This window comes from Eumetopias jubatus, unplaced genomic scaffold (assembly GCF_037043125.1).
Source record: "Eumetopias jubatus isolate StellerSeaLion01/CBP00866 unplaced genomic scaffold, mEumJub1_p1.0 scaffold_11, whole genome shotgun sequence".
Lineage (NCBI taxonomy): Eukaryota > Metazoa > Chordata > Mammalia > Carnivora > Otariidae > Eumetopias > Eumetopias jubatus.
The window spans coordinates 125,503,644-125,523,616 of NW_028274817.1; the positions used below are offsets into that span (position 1 = coordinate 125,503,644).

The 19,973-nt window shown below is 42.9% G+C and overlaps 1 protein-coding gene across 1 annotated transcript; it reads right to left on the minus strand.

Moving 5' to 3' along the window:
* Window positions 1–1,554: 1,554 nt before the first annotated feature.
* Window positions 1,555–19,768, minus strand: ARSH (arylsulfatase family member H). The gene is made up of 10 exons (XM_088028584.1): window positions 19,746–19,768; window positions 18,103–18,252; window positions 15,975–16,096; window positions 13,745–13,870; window positions 12,710–13,133; window positions 11,303–11,439; window positions 7,335–7,469; window positions 4,449–4,611; window positions 3,725–3,846; window positions 1,555–1,922 (listed from the first exon to the last, which is right to left on the minus strand). Exons 1-10 carry the CDS (start codon window positions 19,766–19,768, stop codon window positions 1,555–1,557), a joined length of 1,770 nt encoding a protein of 589 aa, XP_087884710.1.
* Window positions 19,769–19,973: the final 205 nt, after the last annotated feature.

The following is a 19,973-nucleotide window of genomic DNA, read 5'->3' on the forward strand; positions in this document are numbered from 1 at the left end:
TGTTCATTTCAGCTTAACTGCACTTGAAGATAAAGAACATGAGCAGATATAAAGAGATAAATTACATAATGATCAAAGGTTAGATTCATTAGGAAAACAATTGTTCAAAAAACTTCTAATACCAGAGAGCTTCAAAATACACAAAAGCAGTTAAAAGGATAAAAACTCCAAAATAATAGCTGTATGTGTTTTTAAATTTTTCACCATCATTATCAAATAACTTAAGTAGGTAACTCTGGGTTGACAGTTTTCTCTCAACACTTTGAGGAGATTATTCTGTTGTCTTGTGGCTTCCTTTGGGGCCATTAGCAAATCTATTTTTGTTTTAATACTTTTTATTTTCCTCTGATTGATTTAAAGATCTTTCCTTGGTCTTTTGTAGTCTGCAGTTTTCCCATGATCGTTCAAGGTATGGATTTATTTTTGTTTATGCTGCTTAGAATTGTTTTCTAAGTATGCTTCCAGAATGCCTTTCATCAATTGAAAACCTTTTTCATCCATCTTTCTCTATTTTATTTTTTATTTATTTATTTTTAAAGATTTTATTTATTTATTTGAGAGAGAGAATGAGAGATAGAGAGCACGAGAGGGAGGAGGGTCAGAGGGAGAAGCAGACTCCCCGCCGAGCAGGGAGCCCGATGTGAGACTCGATCCCGGGACTCCAGGATCACGACCTGAGCCGAAGGCAGTTGCTTAACCGACTGAGCCATGCAGGCGCCCCTTTATTTCTCTATTTTAAATATTGCCTCTTCTATATGCTTCCTACTCTGTACGTCACGAAATATGATGAATTACAATTGACAACAATTACAACATTCGTTACAATAACACTGATTGAGTGCTTACTGTACATACGGTGATTTCAGGTGAATTAATGCATGTAACGCTCACAGCTACTACATGCAATAAACACTGGTTTTCCCCCATTTTACACATAAAAACACCAAGACACAACAAGTCCTCCCCAATCAAAGGTTAGCAGGAAGAAGAACCAAGACCTGTAGAGAGGCATTTTGTAAGACAGGAACAGAAGGAAAGATGAAAAGACAGGAAAGCAAGGAGTGGAAATGAGTATGACATCACTTCCAGGGTTATGTACACCATCTGCTTCAGGCTGAAACAAAATACTTATCATCACTGATGACAAAAATAAGATGTCTGGGTTGAGGATCCGCAAGTAGAAGTTTCTACCGTAACCGCATAAAAACAATGCCATCAGACCTACCACTTCTAATCACCTTCTAAGAACCACAGATCCATAAGAATCTGCAGAAGGTCACCTTGGTCTATCTTTTTGCTTGAACAATGACACAATATATAAAAACACGACACCACAAATGCTCTACTCTAAGTGCACTGGTGTCCAGGTCCGCTTTCACGTCACTGAGCTCCTGGACATGACTTGAAGAAAGAACTGAAATCTGAGGGTTTAAAAAAAAAATGGTGGAGGGCATAATTATTTGTCCCACATGGAATGAATGAGTCAGCTGAGAGTTCTTCCCATGCCCTCTGTAACAGTGTGTTGGTGGTGGGCAACCAGTGTCCCCTTTCTGCTCACCAAGCAGTGGAAAGGATGTCATCTTCTTTGTCACACCCACAAAAGGGGAAAGTCCCACAGCAGGGCTGTAGCCATGGTTTCCAGATGGTGTTGAACACCGAGAACTGCTGTGGGACAGGTGTGAGCGTCCTGCGATGCTCTTTGATGGCCGCCTCGATTTTCTTGACAACCGAGTCAAATAAAGCTTCATTGTCAGGGTTAAGAGGTCGGGCCTCAGAAGGGTCTCTGGAGATGTCGAAGAGCAGGGGAGGGTCGTGGTAGGTGACATCTCCAGAACACGAACAGATTCCACTCCCATAGCAGGCGTCAGCTCCATCTGGGGAGAACTTGGGAGTCACGTAATGGACCTTCCACACGGTTGCACCTGGAAAACAGGGCTCCCCTGGAATGCCATATTTCTTCTCATTTGAGGACTCTTTCCCTTGAAAATATATTTCTCGAACACTTTGGCCAAAAATTGATACTTTGTTTTAGTTTATTTTTTTTTTAATATTTACGTTATTCATTTGAGAGAGAGAGTGTGCGTGGGCATGAGCTGCGGAGGGGCAGAGGGAGACGCAGACTCCCCACGGAGCAGGGAGCCGGATGCAGGGCTCGATCCCAGGACCCTGAGACCATGACCTGAGCCAAAGGCAGACCCCTAACCAAGTGAGCCACCCAGGAGCCCCTGATCCTGGAAATTCTAACTCTAATCACTCCTTTGCTCTGACGGGGTATAGGCAAAGTAGAAAATTTTCTAAGGCTAATTACCACTTTCAGGTCTGATACTGACAATGGTGACTTGGCAGGACCCATCATTCCCTGTTCTTTTCTTCCTCCCTCTGTCCCTGTTTCTTTTTTCCCTCCTTGTTTCCTTTCTTTCTTCCTGCATATAAACAGTTAGCAGTTCTATTTCCAGAGATCAATTTTAGATGGAAAACGTGTTTCCAAGCCTCTGATCAACGAGGCTTGCACAGAAGTCTGTGGGTTGGGTTTTGTAGAAAGGCTATGCTTTTCTAATAAAATTAGGCTAAATCACCTGGCTCATCCCTTTACCCCGTTTGCTCTTCTCTCTCCTTCCTGCATGGAGTGCAGAAGTGATGGTTGGAGAAACAATAGCCACTTTGCAACCAGAGCCTTAGAAGGAGCATGAGAATGAAAACCGGCACGCCAGAGAGGGCGGAGTGGAAATAGAGAAAGAACCCAGATCCTGGTCATGGCATTGAGCACGGTAACAGCTCTGTGCTTCCAACTTCTGAAATCCTCACTATGATAATATGAGTAAAATTCTATTTGTTTAACCCTCTGTAGTTAAATTTGGGAAGCTTTTGTTGTTGAGGGGAGCTGTTTTGTTTTGTTACTTACCATTGACCATGCCCCTAACTGATATAGAATCTAGAAGGAAGAGATTTTTGTTGGTTTGTTCTAGTTTTATGGGGGAGATTCATCCACACTGACCTGAAGAGTGGATCACGCCACAGGTGATGGGTCACATGAGAGATAAATCCGTATATTTTCTGAAAATTAACTTAACTCCCATCAACTAAGAATTCTGGGGTCTACAGATGTAAGGAAATGAATCTCTCTCTCTCTCTCTCTCTCTTTTTTTAAAGATTTTATTTATTTGTTTGACAGAGAGAGACACAGTGAGAGAGGGAACACAGCAGGGGGAGTGGGAGAGGGAGAAGCTGGCTTCCCGCCGAGCAGGGAGCCCGATGGCAGGGCTCGATCCCAGGACCCTGGGATCATGACCTGAGCCGAAGGCCGACGCTTAATGACTGAACCACCCAGGCGCCCCTGAATATCTCTTGTTAATTTATATTTGTTTCCATGACTCCTATAGCACGAAGGTAAGGCAGAGAGGATGAACTGGAAGGGGGCAGTCATGGCTGTGTGGGTCACACTGCAGACTTTACTCCTTGTTGCCAATTATTTCCGTGTCCTTAGTAGTGGATATTCATATTCTCTCTCTCTGTCTCTTTCTCTCTCTGACGTATTCGTGCATGCAAGCTTGCACACACCTCTAAAATCCACCACAGAGCAATGGCTGCTTAACTGACTTCCCTAAGGGAAAAGAACCATCATGGCTGGGTGCTGTTTGTACATGGCCCAACTTCCCCCAAGACGAAAAGGAAACAGGGTTGTGCCTTTATCGTGTTCCCCCACGTCTGCCATGTTCATACTCACAGTCCTTCTGATGCCACCTGGCTGTGTGCAGGTAGACCCCACAGTAATGGAAGAGGAACTCATGCTCCGAGTGGGACGCCCTGCCTTCCAGCAGGGGCATTAGGTTCCGACCGTCGATGACTCTTAGGAGAGAGGGAGATGAAGAAAGTGGTGAGAGAGGCTTGGGTTGGTCACACATATTGTGATAGGAGGGGGAAGGGAAGGGGAAGGAAGGGGAGAAGAAGAAGAGCTCTTGACACTCATTTGATTCAAATAAAACCTTGCCGCAGATGAATAGGCACTAGTCCACACACATGGAATTTCATCATTAGAGCATGAAATGCATTTACGCATCTCAAAGCCCACAGAGAAATAAGCCATAATTCATCACACGTACATTAACACGTACTCACTTTTATTCCGTAGTTCACCTAATAAGTATTTGCTTAATGGTGTGGGTGCTGTGGGGGATATACAACCGAATGAGAGTCGATCCCAACCATGAGGACAACAGAGCCTACGTCTGTGTAAGTATGAGAGACAGAGTAGAACATATTCTAAGACGGAAACAGGCAAAGCTACCCCACCATCTCTTAAGGGGAGACAGATGCTGTCTGGCAATCCTAGCCGATTACTGAAAGTTAAGTCATATAGCACACATGCACACAGAACATGTGCTGGTATAGCCAAGCGCGGGTCAGATATATCTGCCTATAGGTTAAGGACAAATGCTGTTTCCATATACCTGTCCTGCGGCCATGTCCCTCCACCTACATAAGACAGTGTCGGGTAAATGTCCATGAGGCTCGTTGGTTCGTCAATCACTTTCCCAGCCTCCAGGACGGTCGGCCACCGGAATATTCCTGGGACACGAATGCCCCCTTCCCATCCGCCCATCCCCTTGCCACCTAAAACCAAAAATCAAATCAAAGATGACGTCAAGTCAGCCATATTTCTCCACTCAGCTGGAAATTACATCTAGATGGAACGTTTTCTGTCACTTGTCAAATTCCTGCCAATGTGCTACGTTCACACACACAGAGAGACACAGACAAACTGAGATATGTTTCTTGCTTTCCAGAAGTTGAAACTCGACTTGTGAACATCTGGCCGTCAAGCGACAAACCCATCTATAACCAATAAAAACAAGTGATGTCCTAATACGGTGCGTTATTTTGTGCCAGTGAGTGCCACGGGGTTTCACTATTACGAGAAAAGAGAGCATTCTGTAAGCCGGCAAATCTTCAGTCTTTATTGGAATCACACTGGGCTCTAAAAGATGGGTAAGTAAGTGAGGCTCCAAGCAAGACCAGAGAAATAGGTTCTACCTGGGCCATGCTGATCCTTGAGAGAAAATAAGGAATTTGGACTTCATTCAGTGATCCCCCATACGGACAAAGATAGAGGTCATGGGCTCGTGAATGGTGCAGAGGTGAATAAAGCATTGAGGATTCCATCTCAGACAGAGGACATTTCAGGTGTTTCCGAGCACAAAATAGATGAGCCCGTGCTTTAGGACCTATCCTACAGTCAAGATGTTCATTGCAGAATAGAGATACAATCCTAAGCCAAATGACATAGTCAGGATCATACAGACTTTTTAAAGGGAAAACAATGAGATTCTCTGGGTGGGGTGGGAGGAAACTCTTCCAAAGTAGAACAAACATGAAATGTTCATGGAACACCTTTCACGTGCTGGTCACTCTGGCAGTATGAATTACAAAGAAAAGACGAGATGGGATATCTCCAGGCAGAAGGGGGGAGACATTAAATGGGAAAACATTTAGGGACAAAGACTCTGGTCTAGCCAGTATCCAAAGCCGTCCGAGGCCATCAGCACCGTTCTTTCTGGAAAACTTAACAAGCTCCCTGCACTGAATTTATGTTTGTATACCAATAAGCAACAAACAAAAAACTAAACATAAACCCACCTTGACATTTTCTTTTTTTTTTAAAGATTTTATTTATTTATTTGACAGAGAGAGACACAGCGAGAGAGGGAACACAAGCAGGGGGAGTGGGAGAGGGAGAAGCAGGCTTCCCGCCGAGCGGGGAGCCCGACGTGGGGCTCGATCCCAGGACCCTGGGACCATGACCTGAGCCGAAGGCAGACGTTGAATGACTGGGCCACCCAGGCGCCCCCCACCTTGACATTTTCATGGTCATATTTAATAGCCAGCGATGTGTTAGGCACCTACAACAAGTCTAACCTTCTACCCAAACACCCAAATTTGTCTCTCAAATGGACTCAGCTCCTCCTGGTGATCTGGAGGCCAGTTCCAAAGGTAAAATCTGCTCACAACAATTTTGCTGTACCTCTTTGAGAGCTATGTGAAAGCACTTTTTAGAGTGACGGTTTTATGCACACACAACCCCCACCACATGCCCACACACAAGCAATGTCACTGTTAAAATCATCACTTCTCATTTGATGGCATACATAATGGCATATATTAATTTTATTACACACCTTTGCTACTAGGCTTGTCACCAATTTATTCTACGCTGGGAAACAGTATGTCTACAGCAAACATGACCCACTAGAAAAGGTGAATATATTTAGGATCTCACTTGCTGTCAATCACAATATATAATGTTTCTATTATATCTATTTAGCTATAATCTATCCATCTATCAATCATCTATCTATTCCATCCATCCATCCATCTATCTATCTATCTATCTATCTATCCATCCATCTATCCATCCATCCATCCATCCATCCATCCATCCATCCATCCATCCATCTATCCATCATCTACCTTTCTATCCTAAATTGTTTCATAAAGTACGAGGAGCTCCTAAAGTTCTGATTTTTGTAATGATGACAACTTTGACACCATTTTACTTTTTTTTTTTTTGATTGGGGTTGGGGGAGGTAGGAGGGGAGTAGCAAACACCAAATTCATTTTTAAACTCTTCTTTTTGATCTGCTTTGCTGATCCATAAGGGCAGGCTCAGGGGAGCTACTGAATAATCCAGCAGAGAGTACATCAAAGATGTCGGAAGAATCCACTCGCAATGAGGAGGAAGGCACCCTCTCCAAATGAACACCTCATTTCCTGATCATTTCACAGTGTTTGAAGCATAGTGATAACATAATTGATTTCATTCCACTAAAAACCTGGATTTGGGTACTCAGGTTAGTATTATACTAGAGCAAGTGGTTCTCGGCTGGAGAGGACTTTGGCCCCACAGGACACTGGGCAATGTCTGGAGACAGTTTAGGTTGTCACTATTTTGATAGGGAGGGGAGTGGGAGGTGCTCCCGGCAACTGTAGGGTGAACATCAGGGATACTGCTCAACACCCTACAGTGCCTAGAACGTCTCACATCAAAGAGTCATCCAGCCCCAAATGCTCAGGGTGCCAAGCCCGAGAGACCTGCTTTAGATGGTCATGGAGAACCTCTGCATTTACACTCAAGAGGCTCTCATTACTTCAGGCATTGTTGTCTTAAATTCTCAGACATTGCCCCCAAACATGCTCCTTGTCCCATCCACTTTCATAACAGAGTATAACTCCCACAAAAACCTCCAAACCAAGTTTGCAAATGAATGCACGTGCAGGCAAAACGAAGTAGACCCCCACTGAGGGATTAAACTAAAACACATGGACTCTCTGCACATCACCTTTGTAGATCCCGTTGAAACCACCCAGCTTGACCTTGCCTTCCTGCACCTCCAGGCGACCGCCGTTGTCTGAGGTGAAGTACACCAGCGTGTGGTTGGCCAGGCGCTCCTGGTCCAGGGTCTCCAGGATCCTACCTGGTGCGGGGGGAAACAAGAAACTCTCGCCTTTCACCGTGGACCACTGTCAGTCTATGACGTGATTATTATTAGGCATTTGTTAGCATAACAATATAACTGAGGGTTATTTTATTGTATAGGCTATCATAATATATAATAAATCATGATCATATACTCTCATACATGTGTAGTATATATAAGTATTCTATACAGTAGAGACATAAATAAATCCTATATGCCATAGAATACGTATACTAGATAGTGTACAATATAAAATTGAGCTTTATATATTTATAATTATTTGTTATATATTTTACACTATATAATATTTTATATATGTATATAAAAGCATGTATTCAATATAAATACATAATAAAAATAATAATATATATAATATAAATTTTCATATCTAATAGTATAATATAAATTATTTATATCTAATAATATAATAAATATTATACATAATAATATAATAAATATAATTCTATTTAAAAATATAAAAGATGTTTCTATATTATATTTTAAATCATAATAAACTATAATACATAATATATACTATAATATATGATAAATATATTATTTGTATATAAATATACAAAATATAAATTATGTATTATAATCCTATATAGTTCCTATATTATGAATATTATATGGTAATATGTAATATATGATATACAAATATGTAATATTTGATATGTAAGTATAATGAAATAATTATAACTATAAGTTATAATTAATAATATCTTGAAATTTTATATTAAATATATAATATAATCTATTATAGAATACAAATAATCTGTTAAAATACTGTATAGTGTTTGATGATTATATACTATATAACAGTATTATATAATGGTTACTTATTATATAATACTAATAGAAAATTTTTTATCATGTAATATGTAATTTTATGATATAACATTTACTATATCATTTTAGTTTGTAATGAATGATTTTCTTATCTAATATTTAAGAAATATAATATATAATATATATAAAATATGACATATACTACATGTAAGAAATATATATTATACCATATATAAGAATATGTATTTATTTTACAAATTACATAATATTATATACACACATTATATACACACACTACATATACGCATACAATATATTAGAAAGTATGAACTAGTATGTAGAATACATCATCATCACTCAAAATTCAAATAACCTTTAAATATTAGGCCTGTCAGTTTTTTTGTTTTTTTTTAAAGATCTTATTTATTTATTTGACAGAGAGAGACACAACGAGAGAGGGAACACAAGCAGGGGGAGCGGGAGAGGGAGAAGCAGGCTTCCCACTGATCAGGGATCCCGATGTGGGGCTCGATCCCAGGACCCCGGGATCATGACCTGAGCCGAAGGCAGATGCTTAATGACTGAGCCCCCCAGGCGCCCCTAGGCCTGTCAGTTAAAAGAAACTTACAAACACTAATAAAACAGAGAAGACAGTTTAAAAACTGACATGTCCAGGAATAAATTCGCAGAGTCATACCCTTGCTCCAGAGAGCATGAGCCCCACCCCGTAAAGGATGTACTATCCCCACGCCCCTCTAAAGTTTGCATCCGACCTGCAGGTTATTCTTGTAATTAAGCATCTGACCATAATTAATACTTCACTAGACTCAGCAAGCATGGTGCTGATGTGTGGACAATCTCTTAAGGGGACAAAGGACTTTTTTTTAAAAAATATTTTATTTATTTGTCAGAGAGGGAGAGAGCACAAGCAGGGGGGAGCGGCAGGCAGAGGGAGAAGCAGGCTCCCCGCTGAGGAAGCAGCCTGACTTGGGGCCGGATCCCAGGACCCTGGGATCATGACCTGAGCTGAAAGCAGAAGCTTAACCGACTGAGCCACTCTGGCATCCTGGGGACAAAGGGTTTTTGAAAAAAACAAGTAGAAAGCTCATCTAGCCACATCCCAAACTATGCTGATTTAACTTATTTAAGCATAAACTCATTAACCTTTCTGTTTCCTTGTTTAAAAGTGATTTGTTTTAGAAGCCACACTGGCCATTTTTTAGAAACGTTGCAGCTAGAAATTAATATATTTTAAAGCCCAGATTACGGAAGATAAAAGATTATAATGGCTTCTTGGTAAGAGAATAATTACATGTAAATTATCAGTTCTCATTAGAGCTGGCTATTGTATTTAGCATAAAGGTTATTTGTAACTTATACCAAGTAAATAAAATACGTGCCAATCCTTTTATTTTTTGGAAATGCATAGATGTAAGCTTCTGTGTATGCAATGTATAAAACATGTAAAAGCGTGTGTGTATATGTATGTGCATATGGCAACAGAATAATCATAAAATCTCTTACAAGACAAAAATACAAGGAAAGAAGGCAAGAATGAAAAGCCGCTAAAATATGTTTTTAAAGTACAAGTTTCCTCGAACAGAGAATTTAAAATATTGCTGAACGCTTGGAGCCTTCAGGAGATTCGCTTTGCATGCCATTCCAAGGACACCATTATTATGGCTTCTTCCTGAGAAGGTTGTTAACTTAGGAAATGATCTTAAGTTTTATCATCATATTGCCAAGTAGAAACAAACCCACACACAAAAGACACTTCTCTGATTTTTGATCTGCCTCTGGTTTTGATATGATTTTCGTAAGCCATGGAGGGAAAAAAACACAGCGTGTTGGGAAGATGTCATGCAGAGAAATGCCTACTTTTCATTTCTCCCATGTAAATGGTATTAGCTCGGGAATGCAATTAAAAGTATGACTAAATGCAGTTAATAGTATTTACAGCGCATCTGCGTTGTGTATTTACACAGATTACAAAATAAACATAATTAGCTTTTGTGGCAAACTCTGCATATGAACGTGGACAGAAAGTCTTTTTGCATAAAACTGGTCTCTGACTCGAGATACAAATGCGGCAAAATGCCTTGTTTCCAAAGCAGATGATCCTGGACGATAATTAACATCAACTACACTAAAGTTACCATGTTAGAATTGTTTTTACTGTAGCAGTTATCAATATTTGTGTGTATTTGCCAGGGAATTAAAATATATATATACACATAGTAGCATGCATATATAGACATATAAACAGTTTATGTATATGTATTTATATATGAACATTAATATTTAACTTGCATGGATAGATTTTCAATATTAATTTAAATTATATTCTTAGTTGATTTAATATCAAAGATATTAAATGCATGTTTATATATACCTAATATATATAAAAGTAAATTTTTATATTTAAGAAACTTAAAAAATTTAAAATTCTGTGAATATTAGTTTAGGTGGTTCTGCACAGAACACTTTTCAGAAGCTTCTGCTAGTAGAAGAAAAAAAAAGTCATCCTGTGCTTCAAAAGTAAACTACACTTTTTGAGATGAAAAAAATACTCCATCATGTCCAATTGAAGGAAAAGGCAATTTGGAAAGCACATTGAACCCTTATGACTTTGAAACAAATGGCTTCAGTTTAGGTAAATTCCCTCCCGCTTTTTCTAAGCATCTCTCGTAAAAAAAAAAAAAAAAAACGAGCTCATGAGAAAAACACATTTCCTTTTATAACCATCAGAATGATGGGGAAGGGCAGTATCCTTTACAATGCAACTTCATCCATTTTGAACAATGAGTCTTTGTTTTAAAGACGGGAAAATCCCATATTTATAATTGTGACTGTTTTCTTGGGGGGAAGAGTCAGTGGTTTTGCTGCACCTACAGCCAGATTTTGAATTCGTTCCCTGGAACCAATATTTGCCGACTGCCCAAGATCCACAAGGGGCTGTCCATTGTTTGAGGCAACCAGGATGCATTCGCTTTCTCTAGCGCATGCATCCGATACTTAAGATTGTTTTTCTCAGCACTTACCCACCATCCAATCCATTTCTTCAACGTTATCCCCATAGAGTCCATATTTACTGTGCCCCCCAAACTTCTCTTTGGTGATCAGTGGAGTGTGGACATGCAGGAAGGACACAAACAGGAGGAAGGGGCTGCGTTTATACCTAAGGGGTGGAACGTGAACTGAGTTATTGTCACAAACAAAGGCCTTTTCTCCCCTCGGATGGGATTCCTCATCAGCTGAAAGATCTCGCAACAGTTGATGGAGGTTGTCTAGGTCCTTACATGACGAATACCACTCAGGAGATTAACAAATAACACAGCAGGACATCAGCAGAAAGGCCGTGAGTAGGAAGAAAGAATATTGGGACCTTTGCATTAGCAACAAAATAGTGATTGCAGTCTGTCTTCTGAAGAAAGACTTCTTCGTTCCTTCCTCCTCCCCCTCCTCCTCTATGCTGTCTGGAATGTAAATGTGATGGCTGGAGCTTTGGCATTAACTTTGGGCCACGAGGTTGCTTGCACAGAATCACAGGTAGCAAGATAGAAGGAGCTAAGATGCTAATACATCTTGTTTGTTGTGTTCTGCATTTTAATGTCCCATGGGGCCATTTAAGATTCCTCCTTCACATGCTTTTACAACCGGGTATTATAAACGGGGAAGGGTCTAGAGATTGGGTGTGTTCTATCACAGACAGCCCATGGGAGTGACAGGCAGAGTTGAGTGACTGCATTCTGACCACTGTGTTAGAGCAAAGGATCAAAGCATATGAGTGGATGAGATCCCATTGTCGGACGCATTATCCCCACAGAGTTACACCTTTTCCTCTTCCATCCACTCCCCTGTACCCCATACACACCAGGTCAATGAGCATCCACACCCACAACTCAATCTGCTTCTCGTTGGTAACCTAGAAGGGAGCTGGTATGCAAAGACAGGAGACCGTTACCTTCACGCCCACGTGGCTTGTATTGAACACATAAAACCTCAGATTAGGTATCTATACATAGAATCACTCCCTCATGATTCATGGACACAGAAGGATTTTCCGGCTGCTTCTAAGGCAAACCAAAATCAACATCAATCCCAAAGATTGAATCCATTTAGATCCCAATCCATATTGAAGTGATACGGATCAGTATAGGGATTCCAGTTTTTATAAAAAAGAGTGAGCACAATATATTTCTTTACCATTTCAGAGTTTACAATTTGCAGTAAATTTAATGCCCAATTTTATCCTAAGGAGAGATTCTATCATATGGCAAATATCACACACACTCACGCGCTCGTGCGCGCACACACACACGCGCGCACACACACACACACACACACACACACACACACGAAGGCCCCTATCCCCAAGATGAACCCAACTTCTCTGAAACACAGACAAAATTCCCATGCATGGAATCAGGCCGGAAATGACTCCATACCCGTCGATAAAGGCAAGAGCCTCCTTCAGCAAGAGGGAAGCCACTCTTTCCTCCTGCATCGGCTGCTGGATGATTTCATGGTTTCTCATAAGAATGCAGTTCCAACGCCGAGTAAACCCGTAACTGGAGTACCAGGAAATGAAAAACAGGAAGGCAAGAAGAGCGAAGGTGACGATGACCTTCCACGGGACGGCGAACCAGCGGGCGAACTTGGGGATGAGGAGCAGCAGGGGGACGAGGCTGAGCACCACCGTGGAGATCCAGAGTTTGATCCTGAGCCAGCGGTGCAGCTCTGGTGTTTTGGACGTCTGACAATCGCTTATCAGGCCAAAGGGCAGCCCGTAGAAGTAGTCGAACCCATGGTTGAGGGGGTGGTAACAGTGATCATCCCGAGAGGCACAGCTCAAACCCTGGTGCCACTTGCCTGCAGGAGAAACAAAATGGCAGCAGATACATCCACCTGTTTCTAGAACGTAGGCTTCACTTAGCAAAAGTTAAATACGACTTGCACTCCCTTGCCATGGGGCTATCTTCTTGGTACCCCAATCACACCCTAAGGATGCTAAGAAGGTTCCCATATTTGCCACCAACACCGCTTTCCCTGTACCCTGCACCTTTCAGACTAAAACAGGGCAGTAAAAACCCCTTTGCTTGCTGCTCTCTCTCTCTCTAAAATAAATAAGTCTTCAAAAAAATAAAATAAAACCATAAAAATAAATAAAAACGCACTCACTTCTCTGCTAGTAATGATGTCATAAAAGTAGTGTACCCCCCACCTCGCCCCCCTACAGAATATTCCATTTTGGTGATGGCAATGGATGAGCCCATTTGCTTTTTCGTTCCCGTGATTCTTCCAATACCCTGCTCGAGATTCTAAAGGTCCTGGACAATCGTGCATTAAATCCCTGCCCCACGCATATCCTCACAACAAGAGGTCACTGGCGTGGGTCCAGCTGACGTCCCGGGAAAGCTCGGTCCCGGTGAAAGGGGATGTGCACGAGCATGCTTCCGAGTTCAGAGTCCTGCGTGCCATACCTATGAGCCCCGTGCGGTAGCCACGATGCTGCAGCAGCTTGGCAAAAGTCGTTTCATTGGTGGGCAGACCGCCCGAGCCTCCAAGCCAGGTGAGCTCGCGGTTCAGGTTGAAGCGAGATGCCATTCCTGAAGTCACAGAAGGAGGCACCCCATGAGTCCCACGCTCCCTCTTTCATGACACTCATGACAAACTCCAGGATTCATCCTCCTCTCCTTGAAGGGTCTCCTACTGAGCCCCCACCATGCTGTTCTTTCCCGAACGTTCCCTTGCCTTTTTGTCTCTACTTAGCTTGTCCTCACATCTGCCAGATGCAGATGTTCTGTGGGGATCGGGATCACTAGCTCAACACATGACGCCCGGTCACACTGGAATTTCATATGAACAATGAATGGTTTCTTAGTACAGGCATGCCCCACATGTTGCATGGGGCATACTTGTACTAAAAATGTAGTCACTGAAGATTCAAAATTCAAATGCAACCATGCATGTGACTCTGGGGGTGATATCCTTGGACCTTGGTTCTGAACTTTGATGCCATCTCTCTACATGGTGAGAAAGCCACGTGTCCTCCAGACCCTCCTCTGAAGTTGAGGTCCTAGACATCTCTATGCTTAGGAACCCAAATCTCAACATGACCAACACAGAGTCCATGGTCATCATACTTCAAACCTGCCTCAACCAAGGACACCATAATCCCCCCAGCCACCCAATCCATGAATTCCTTCGGGGTCCTCCCTCTCACTCAGAGTCACCTCTTCTGTCCAATCCCATGTCAAGTCCTGATAGCTCTAACTGGGTAAACGGTTTGGATATTTATCCCCAACGCCATAGCTTTCGAGCAGAGATTCAGCTGGGCTGTGCTTTGATGTCCACAAGCCGATCTCTGTCCACTATCCGAGGCATCTTCTGAAGAACCCTTCCAGCCCACGTCCCTCCCCTGGTCAGACCTCATTACTGCCCGTCCATCACCCTCTGTTGAAATGTAAATTTGGGGTGGAGTTCACACAGTGTTTGGTAATCTGAGACAACTGATTATTGCTGTGGCTATCTCACTTGCCCAGCGCACTCATGGCTGACTGCATTGTCTATGCATGCCACTTCCTCTGCTGAGCACACCCTCCCTCCTGACTCCTCACATTTCAAGGAACTTCATCCAGGAGGACTTTCCTGGGATGCTGGAGAGGTCCTGATGGGCTTCCAGCACTCACTGAACTATTCCTTGCATCTCGACCACTGGAACACTTGGCGCCTTGAGGTGCAAACATCCTACTTACGTTACAACTACCAAGAATAAACCTATAAATGAAAGGCATCACACAAACATGCACAACCAAAAAAAAAAAAAAATCAAAATATGTTAAGTTAGCATTGTGATCCAATCTGCTTCTTGTTTTTCCATTCTCAACAGAAACAGGTACATTAAAAAGGATGCCTTTTGCCAAATCCTAAAAGACAAAAGCCTACCTACCATTTTCAAGAAAAGTGGTTACATCTTTTAATTAATTATAAATATATGTATAGATGTTAGTGTGCGTATAAAAATTTGATGGAGCAGAACTTTGATCCCATCTTGCTACATGGTGAGAAACCCATGTCTCCTCCAGACCCTCCTCTGAAGTTGAGGTCCTATGTAGACGTCTCTATACTTGGGTAGAAACTTAGATAGATAGAAACTTAGGGATTGGGAATATTGGTAACTTCTACATCACAAAAGGTTCAATATGTGGTAGCTGAGTATAAAAATTGATATTCATAATGTTGATTCTACAACATCATCTTGTGTGTGTGTGAGAGAGAGAGAGAAAACGTATGAGTCTCCTTCTTTTCCATGTTCTTCTCAAGAGCTTCTTCTGGTTCCAATCGCATCCCCTGACACTGGACAGACCCACTTTTCTTGGAACTATGATATGCTTTCTGCTAGCTTAAAGACAAAAGGAACATTTTGAAGGCTCTGACTACAAGTACTTGCAAATCCTACAAGCAGCTGGGATATTGCTCTCCAGAAGCCCAAACCCTTCATTGTATGCACACAGGCGAGCAGGCTTGGTGGCCCCTGGCAAGAGACCCACCTCTTTACGCTGTGCGGGTATAGCGACACAACCCCCATCTGCAAGTAGATTCTTAATACCGTAAATGACCTTTTGAGAATCCTTATGAAGAGTAGCAAAGAATAAAGAAGAAGAAAGCGCGACATAAAGACAACATTGTCTTTGCACTGCCCTGCCGCACCTGATCGGATGGGGTACCGGCCCGTCAGGAAGGCAGCCCGACTCGGGGTGCATATGGAAGCAGCTGACAAGTGCTGGGTGAGCCTCACGCCCTCGTTTGCCAGGCGGTCGATATTCGGTGTGCTGCGGACAGAAGAAGGATTCATCACGCGGGTTTCTAATTCTCAACAAAACAAAGAAGATTCAAAGCCATCCTGTTTTGAGTCCAGCTGACTCTGTTGCCAGTAAATCTAAAATACATGTCTTTTAAGCTTCAATCCATCTACCTGTTTAGAGGCCTCCTCAATGGTCACAAGGAAATGGAAAGCAGACTTTAAAACAATATATCCTCAGGCAAAACAATTGCAGACTAATATAGGTCCACGGGTATAATTAAACTATAACCAGTCTGAGCTCATAGGCTTTTCAAGGCAGACGTTAATCCAATTGTTCATATTATATTCCTGAAATGAACAGGTGACTTGGATTACATAAAATTTTACTGTATTTCTTGTAGTAACATGTATCTTTTTTTTAAAAAAAATAACTAAATGGTGACATTTTGGAGTTTAATTTACTGCCCACGTTGCTCATCTGATATTTTAAGGTCTCAAAAAATTTCTTGGAGCATCTATAGAATATAGGCTCACACAGGTGCTTTTAGCAAATCCCATAAGCTAAGGTATCCCCAATCTTAGTAACATGTGAATGACATACTAGTCTCACAACCCTGCAGCAGTGTGATGGGGGAGAGAGTCCTATACCCGTAAACACTCTCAGTATCTGTGTGGGGGAGAGTCAGCAACTGGACGAGACTGGCAGTACCAGATTCTCAAGCAATGTCTCCTGCCTTACCCGTTACTTCCTTGCAGGAATTAAATAGGAGACAAATGAGCTCATGTAGACCTTAAATGCCTTAAAGAACATCAGCCCCTTTCAAAGTCCAAAAATATGCTTAAATATAGGACTGTTCCATGAGCCACATTCCAAGGAGAAACGATGGTATTTAAATTCATGCTAAGAGGCACCATGTATTTGCACATGAATAAGATTTGTCTGGTGCTGGGGAGCAAGGGCGTATACAGAAGGATCATGGTCATCAAAGACTTCAGAAATAATTCAGGGAAGACCCTGAAAAACTCTAAAGTCATTCGTCTCTGCCGTGCAATATTATTCAACTATCGACAGAAAGGAAGGGATGATACTTGCTATCACATCGTTGAAAACACGATGCTCCGTGAAAGAAGCCAGACACAAAAGGGCACATAATGTGTGTTATGGGCTGAATGGTGGTCCTCCAAAATTCCTAAGTAGGAGTCCTAGCCCTCAAGACTTCGGAATGGGACCGTTTCTGGAGGTGGGGTCACTAAAGAGGAAACTGAGTTAAAACGAAGTCAGGGGTGGGTCCTAATGCGAGAGGAGGAGGGTCCTTGTAAGAAGAGATGAGAACACCCACAGAAGGAGGATCACAGGAGGACACAGGGAGAACACGGGGTCTACACACTAGGGAGAGGGGCTTCATGAGGAGCCGGCCTCGGCCCCGCCTGGATCTCACGCTCCCCACCTTGGCCCCGCCTGGATCTCAGACTCCAGGCTTCAGCCCCGCCTGGATCTCAGACTCCCAGCCTCGGGGACTGGGAGGGGAATCCATGTGTGTTGTTGAATCCACTCAGGATGTGGTTTTAGTTATGGTGGCCCTAGCATGGTATTACATTATATGATTCAGTGTATATGAAATTTCCAGAATAAGCCAATCCCAAGCGACACAGAGCAGATTGGCGGCTGCTAGGAGCTGAGGGATGAGGGCTGAGGGGTAGAGGCGACCGATACTAGGTGTAGGGTTGCCTTTTGGGGACGATACCAAAGTTCTGGAAGCAGACAGAGGGGATGGCTGCACCACCCTGTGCACATGCTCCCCGCATCTGAACGGTGCCCTTCCCGTGGGTTACAAGGGTGCATGTCGTGTTAGGGCTATCTCACCACAAAAGCACGACCGCAACCACCAGACCAGGGAGACCAGGATGCAAAGTGCTGTCCTGATGTTTTGCAGGCTTCCCAGGGCAACCTCTGCTGTCGGCCGCCAGGGCCCAGCGGCTCCCGCGGGCCCGAGGCACCCCCCCTCCACAGCGGGGCAGGGGTGGCTTCTTTACCTCACTGTGTTATTACCGTAGCAGCACAGGTCCCCCACCCCAAGGTCGTCCGCCATCAGCAGCACAATGTTGGGCCTGGAGTTCCTCGTGGCGAAGGCCGCGCTCAGGCCCCCAAACCAGCAGCACAGGCATACGGACAGACAGCAAGTCCTGAAAGCATTTGGGGACGTGACAAACACAGCAACTCACACTGTCAATCCGCGTTTGCCAATTCCCGCTGCACAGTGCACCTTGGCCTGCCTGACTCAGAAACCAGAATTACTTTTATTTTTTGCTTTGTATTTATTTTTAAAGATTGTATTTATTTATTTGAGACAGAGAGAGAGAGAACACAAGCAAGGCGGACAGGCAGAGGGGAGGGAGAAGCAGAGTCCCTGCGGAGCAGGGAGCCCAATGTAGGGGCTCAATCCCAGGACCCCAAGATCGTGACCTAAGCCAAAGGCACATGCTTAACCAACGGAGCCACCCAGGTGCCCCCAGAATGTTTTTTTTAAAGTCTTATTCTATGTTAACATAGTATAACATACACATTAATTTTCTATGCCTTGTGATAATTAAATTCTTATAACTTCCCAAACCGTTTCATGATATGAGACCCTTAATGAAGCCCTAATAGCATTTAAACTTGAATGGAGGGCCTAATAATTTGATTTATTGGGATTAAAATGTAAACAAAATAGAAAATCGGACGCAAATCACCAGCGAGTCTGGCTTTTTTTTTTTTTTTTTGATGTTCAGTTGTACTTTTTAATACATTAAAATATATATTTAAAATAACATTGGGAATTCCTTCAACATCTGAAAAAGGAAAATTAACATACATGTATATGTTACTAAATGTTAGGCTGTAGGCTCATGCATTCATAACTGCTAAAGTCTATCGTATGCTCTGAAAAACACAACAGCCTTGGATTGAAATCGCTCCAAGTTGAGGACCATTGTCTCCTGCAGGAAACTGATTCTCCATCCCCAAATTCCATCCGATCCATTCCAGGCCCTGTTCGTGCTGCCTCAAAAAATGCATCTTAAATCCACTTGCATGCATCCACCTACAGGCCCATCAGGGCAGGCGGAGGAACTCAACAGCGTGTCTCACTCGGACATCTCCAAACTCTCCCAAATGGCCCGGCTTGTCCCATTTTTGCCACTTGGCCCCCCTCCAAAATACGGCCAAGCTGAGCAACCCTATCAACGTACAAATCTGGTTGCAGTGCTCCTTCACTAAGTCCAGTGGCTGCCCATTGCGCCATGATTGTCAAGCCTCACCCAGTGCTGCTCTTTGCTGCTCCATCATGCTTTCTTCTCACTACCCACCCCCCAGCCTTGGCTCATCCATGGGCGTCCTTGAATTCCCTACAAGGATCCGTGAGTTTGGACCTTGTACAAGCCCTGTCTCTCTGCAACATCCTGACTTTCACCCTATGAATTCGCACACATGCTGTCATTCCTAAGGTAAGCATCGCTTCCACAGAAAAGCCATCCCGTGGGACTCCAGCAACCCACAGCCCCTGACACACCCCTCATTATCCTTAGCAGGTGTCAGGCAGATGAAGTAGACCACACATCAGCCGAGGTGAGGAACCCTGGGACCCTTCTGTCTGGGGTACGGAGAAAAAGGAAGGTTTGCGAAGTCACCTACTTACCAGTTACAGATTGGCTGCTTCATGACTGCGTATTCTGCTCCCCTAGGGAAGAAAAAGAAAAAACAGAAGAGGTGCAGAGCTGACATTTCTCTCATAGCCAGACATTCGATCCAAAGTACTAAAGAACCTGTTGATGTGATCATCTTCTCAATTCTTTACAGCTAATTGCAAACCAGTCATGTTCGTGCAGAGAGAATGCGACAAAGAACATGCACGACCCACTCATTT

What these genes read in the sequence shown, in the direction of transcription:
- ARSH (XM_088028584.1), bottom strand. Translation starts at nt 19,768, where the DNA reads ATGAAGCAGCCAATCTGTAACTG. An exon ending in GCTCTTGCCTTTATCGACGG is followed by an intron (nt 11,440 to 12,709) that starts GTATGGAGTCAT and finishes TCCACCCCTTAG; the next exon opens with GTATAAACGCAGCCCCTTCC. An exon ending in AGAAATGGATTGGATGGTGG is followed by an intron (nt 7,470 to 11,302) that starts GTAAGTGCTGAG and finishes CCCCCGCACCAG; the next exon opens with GTAGGATCCTGGAGACCCTG.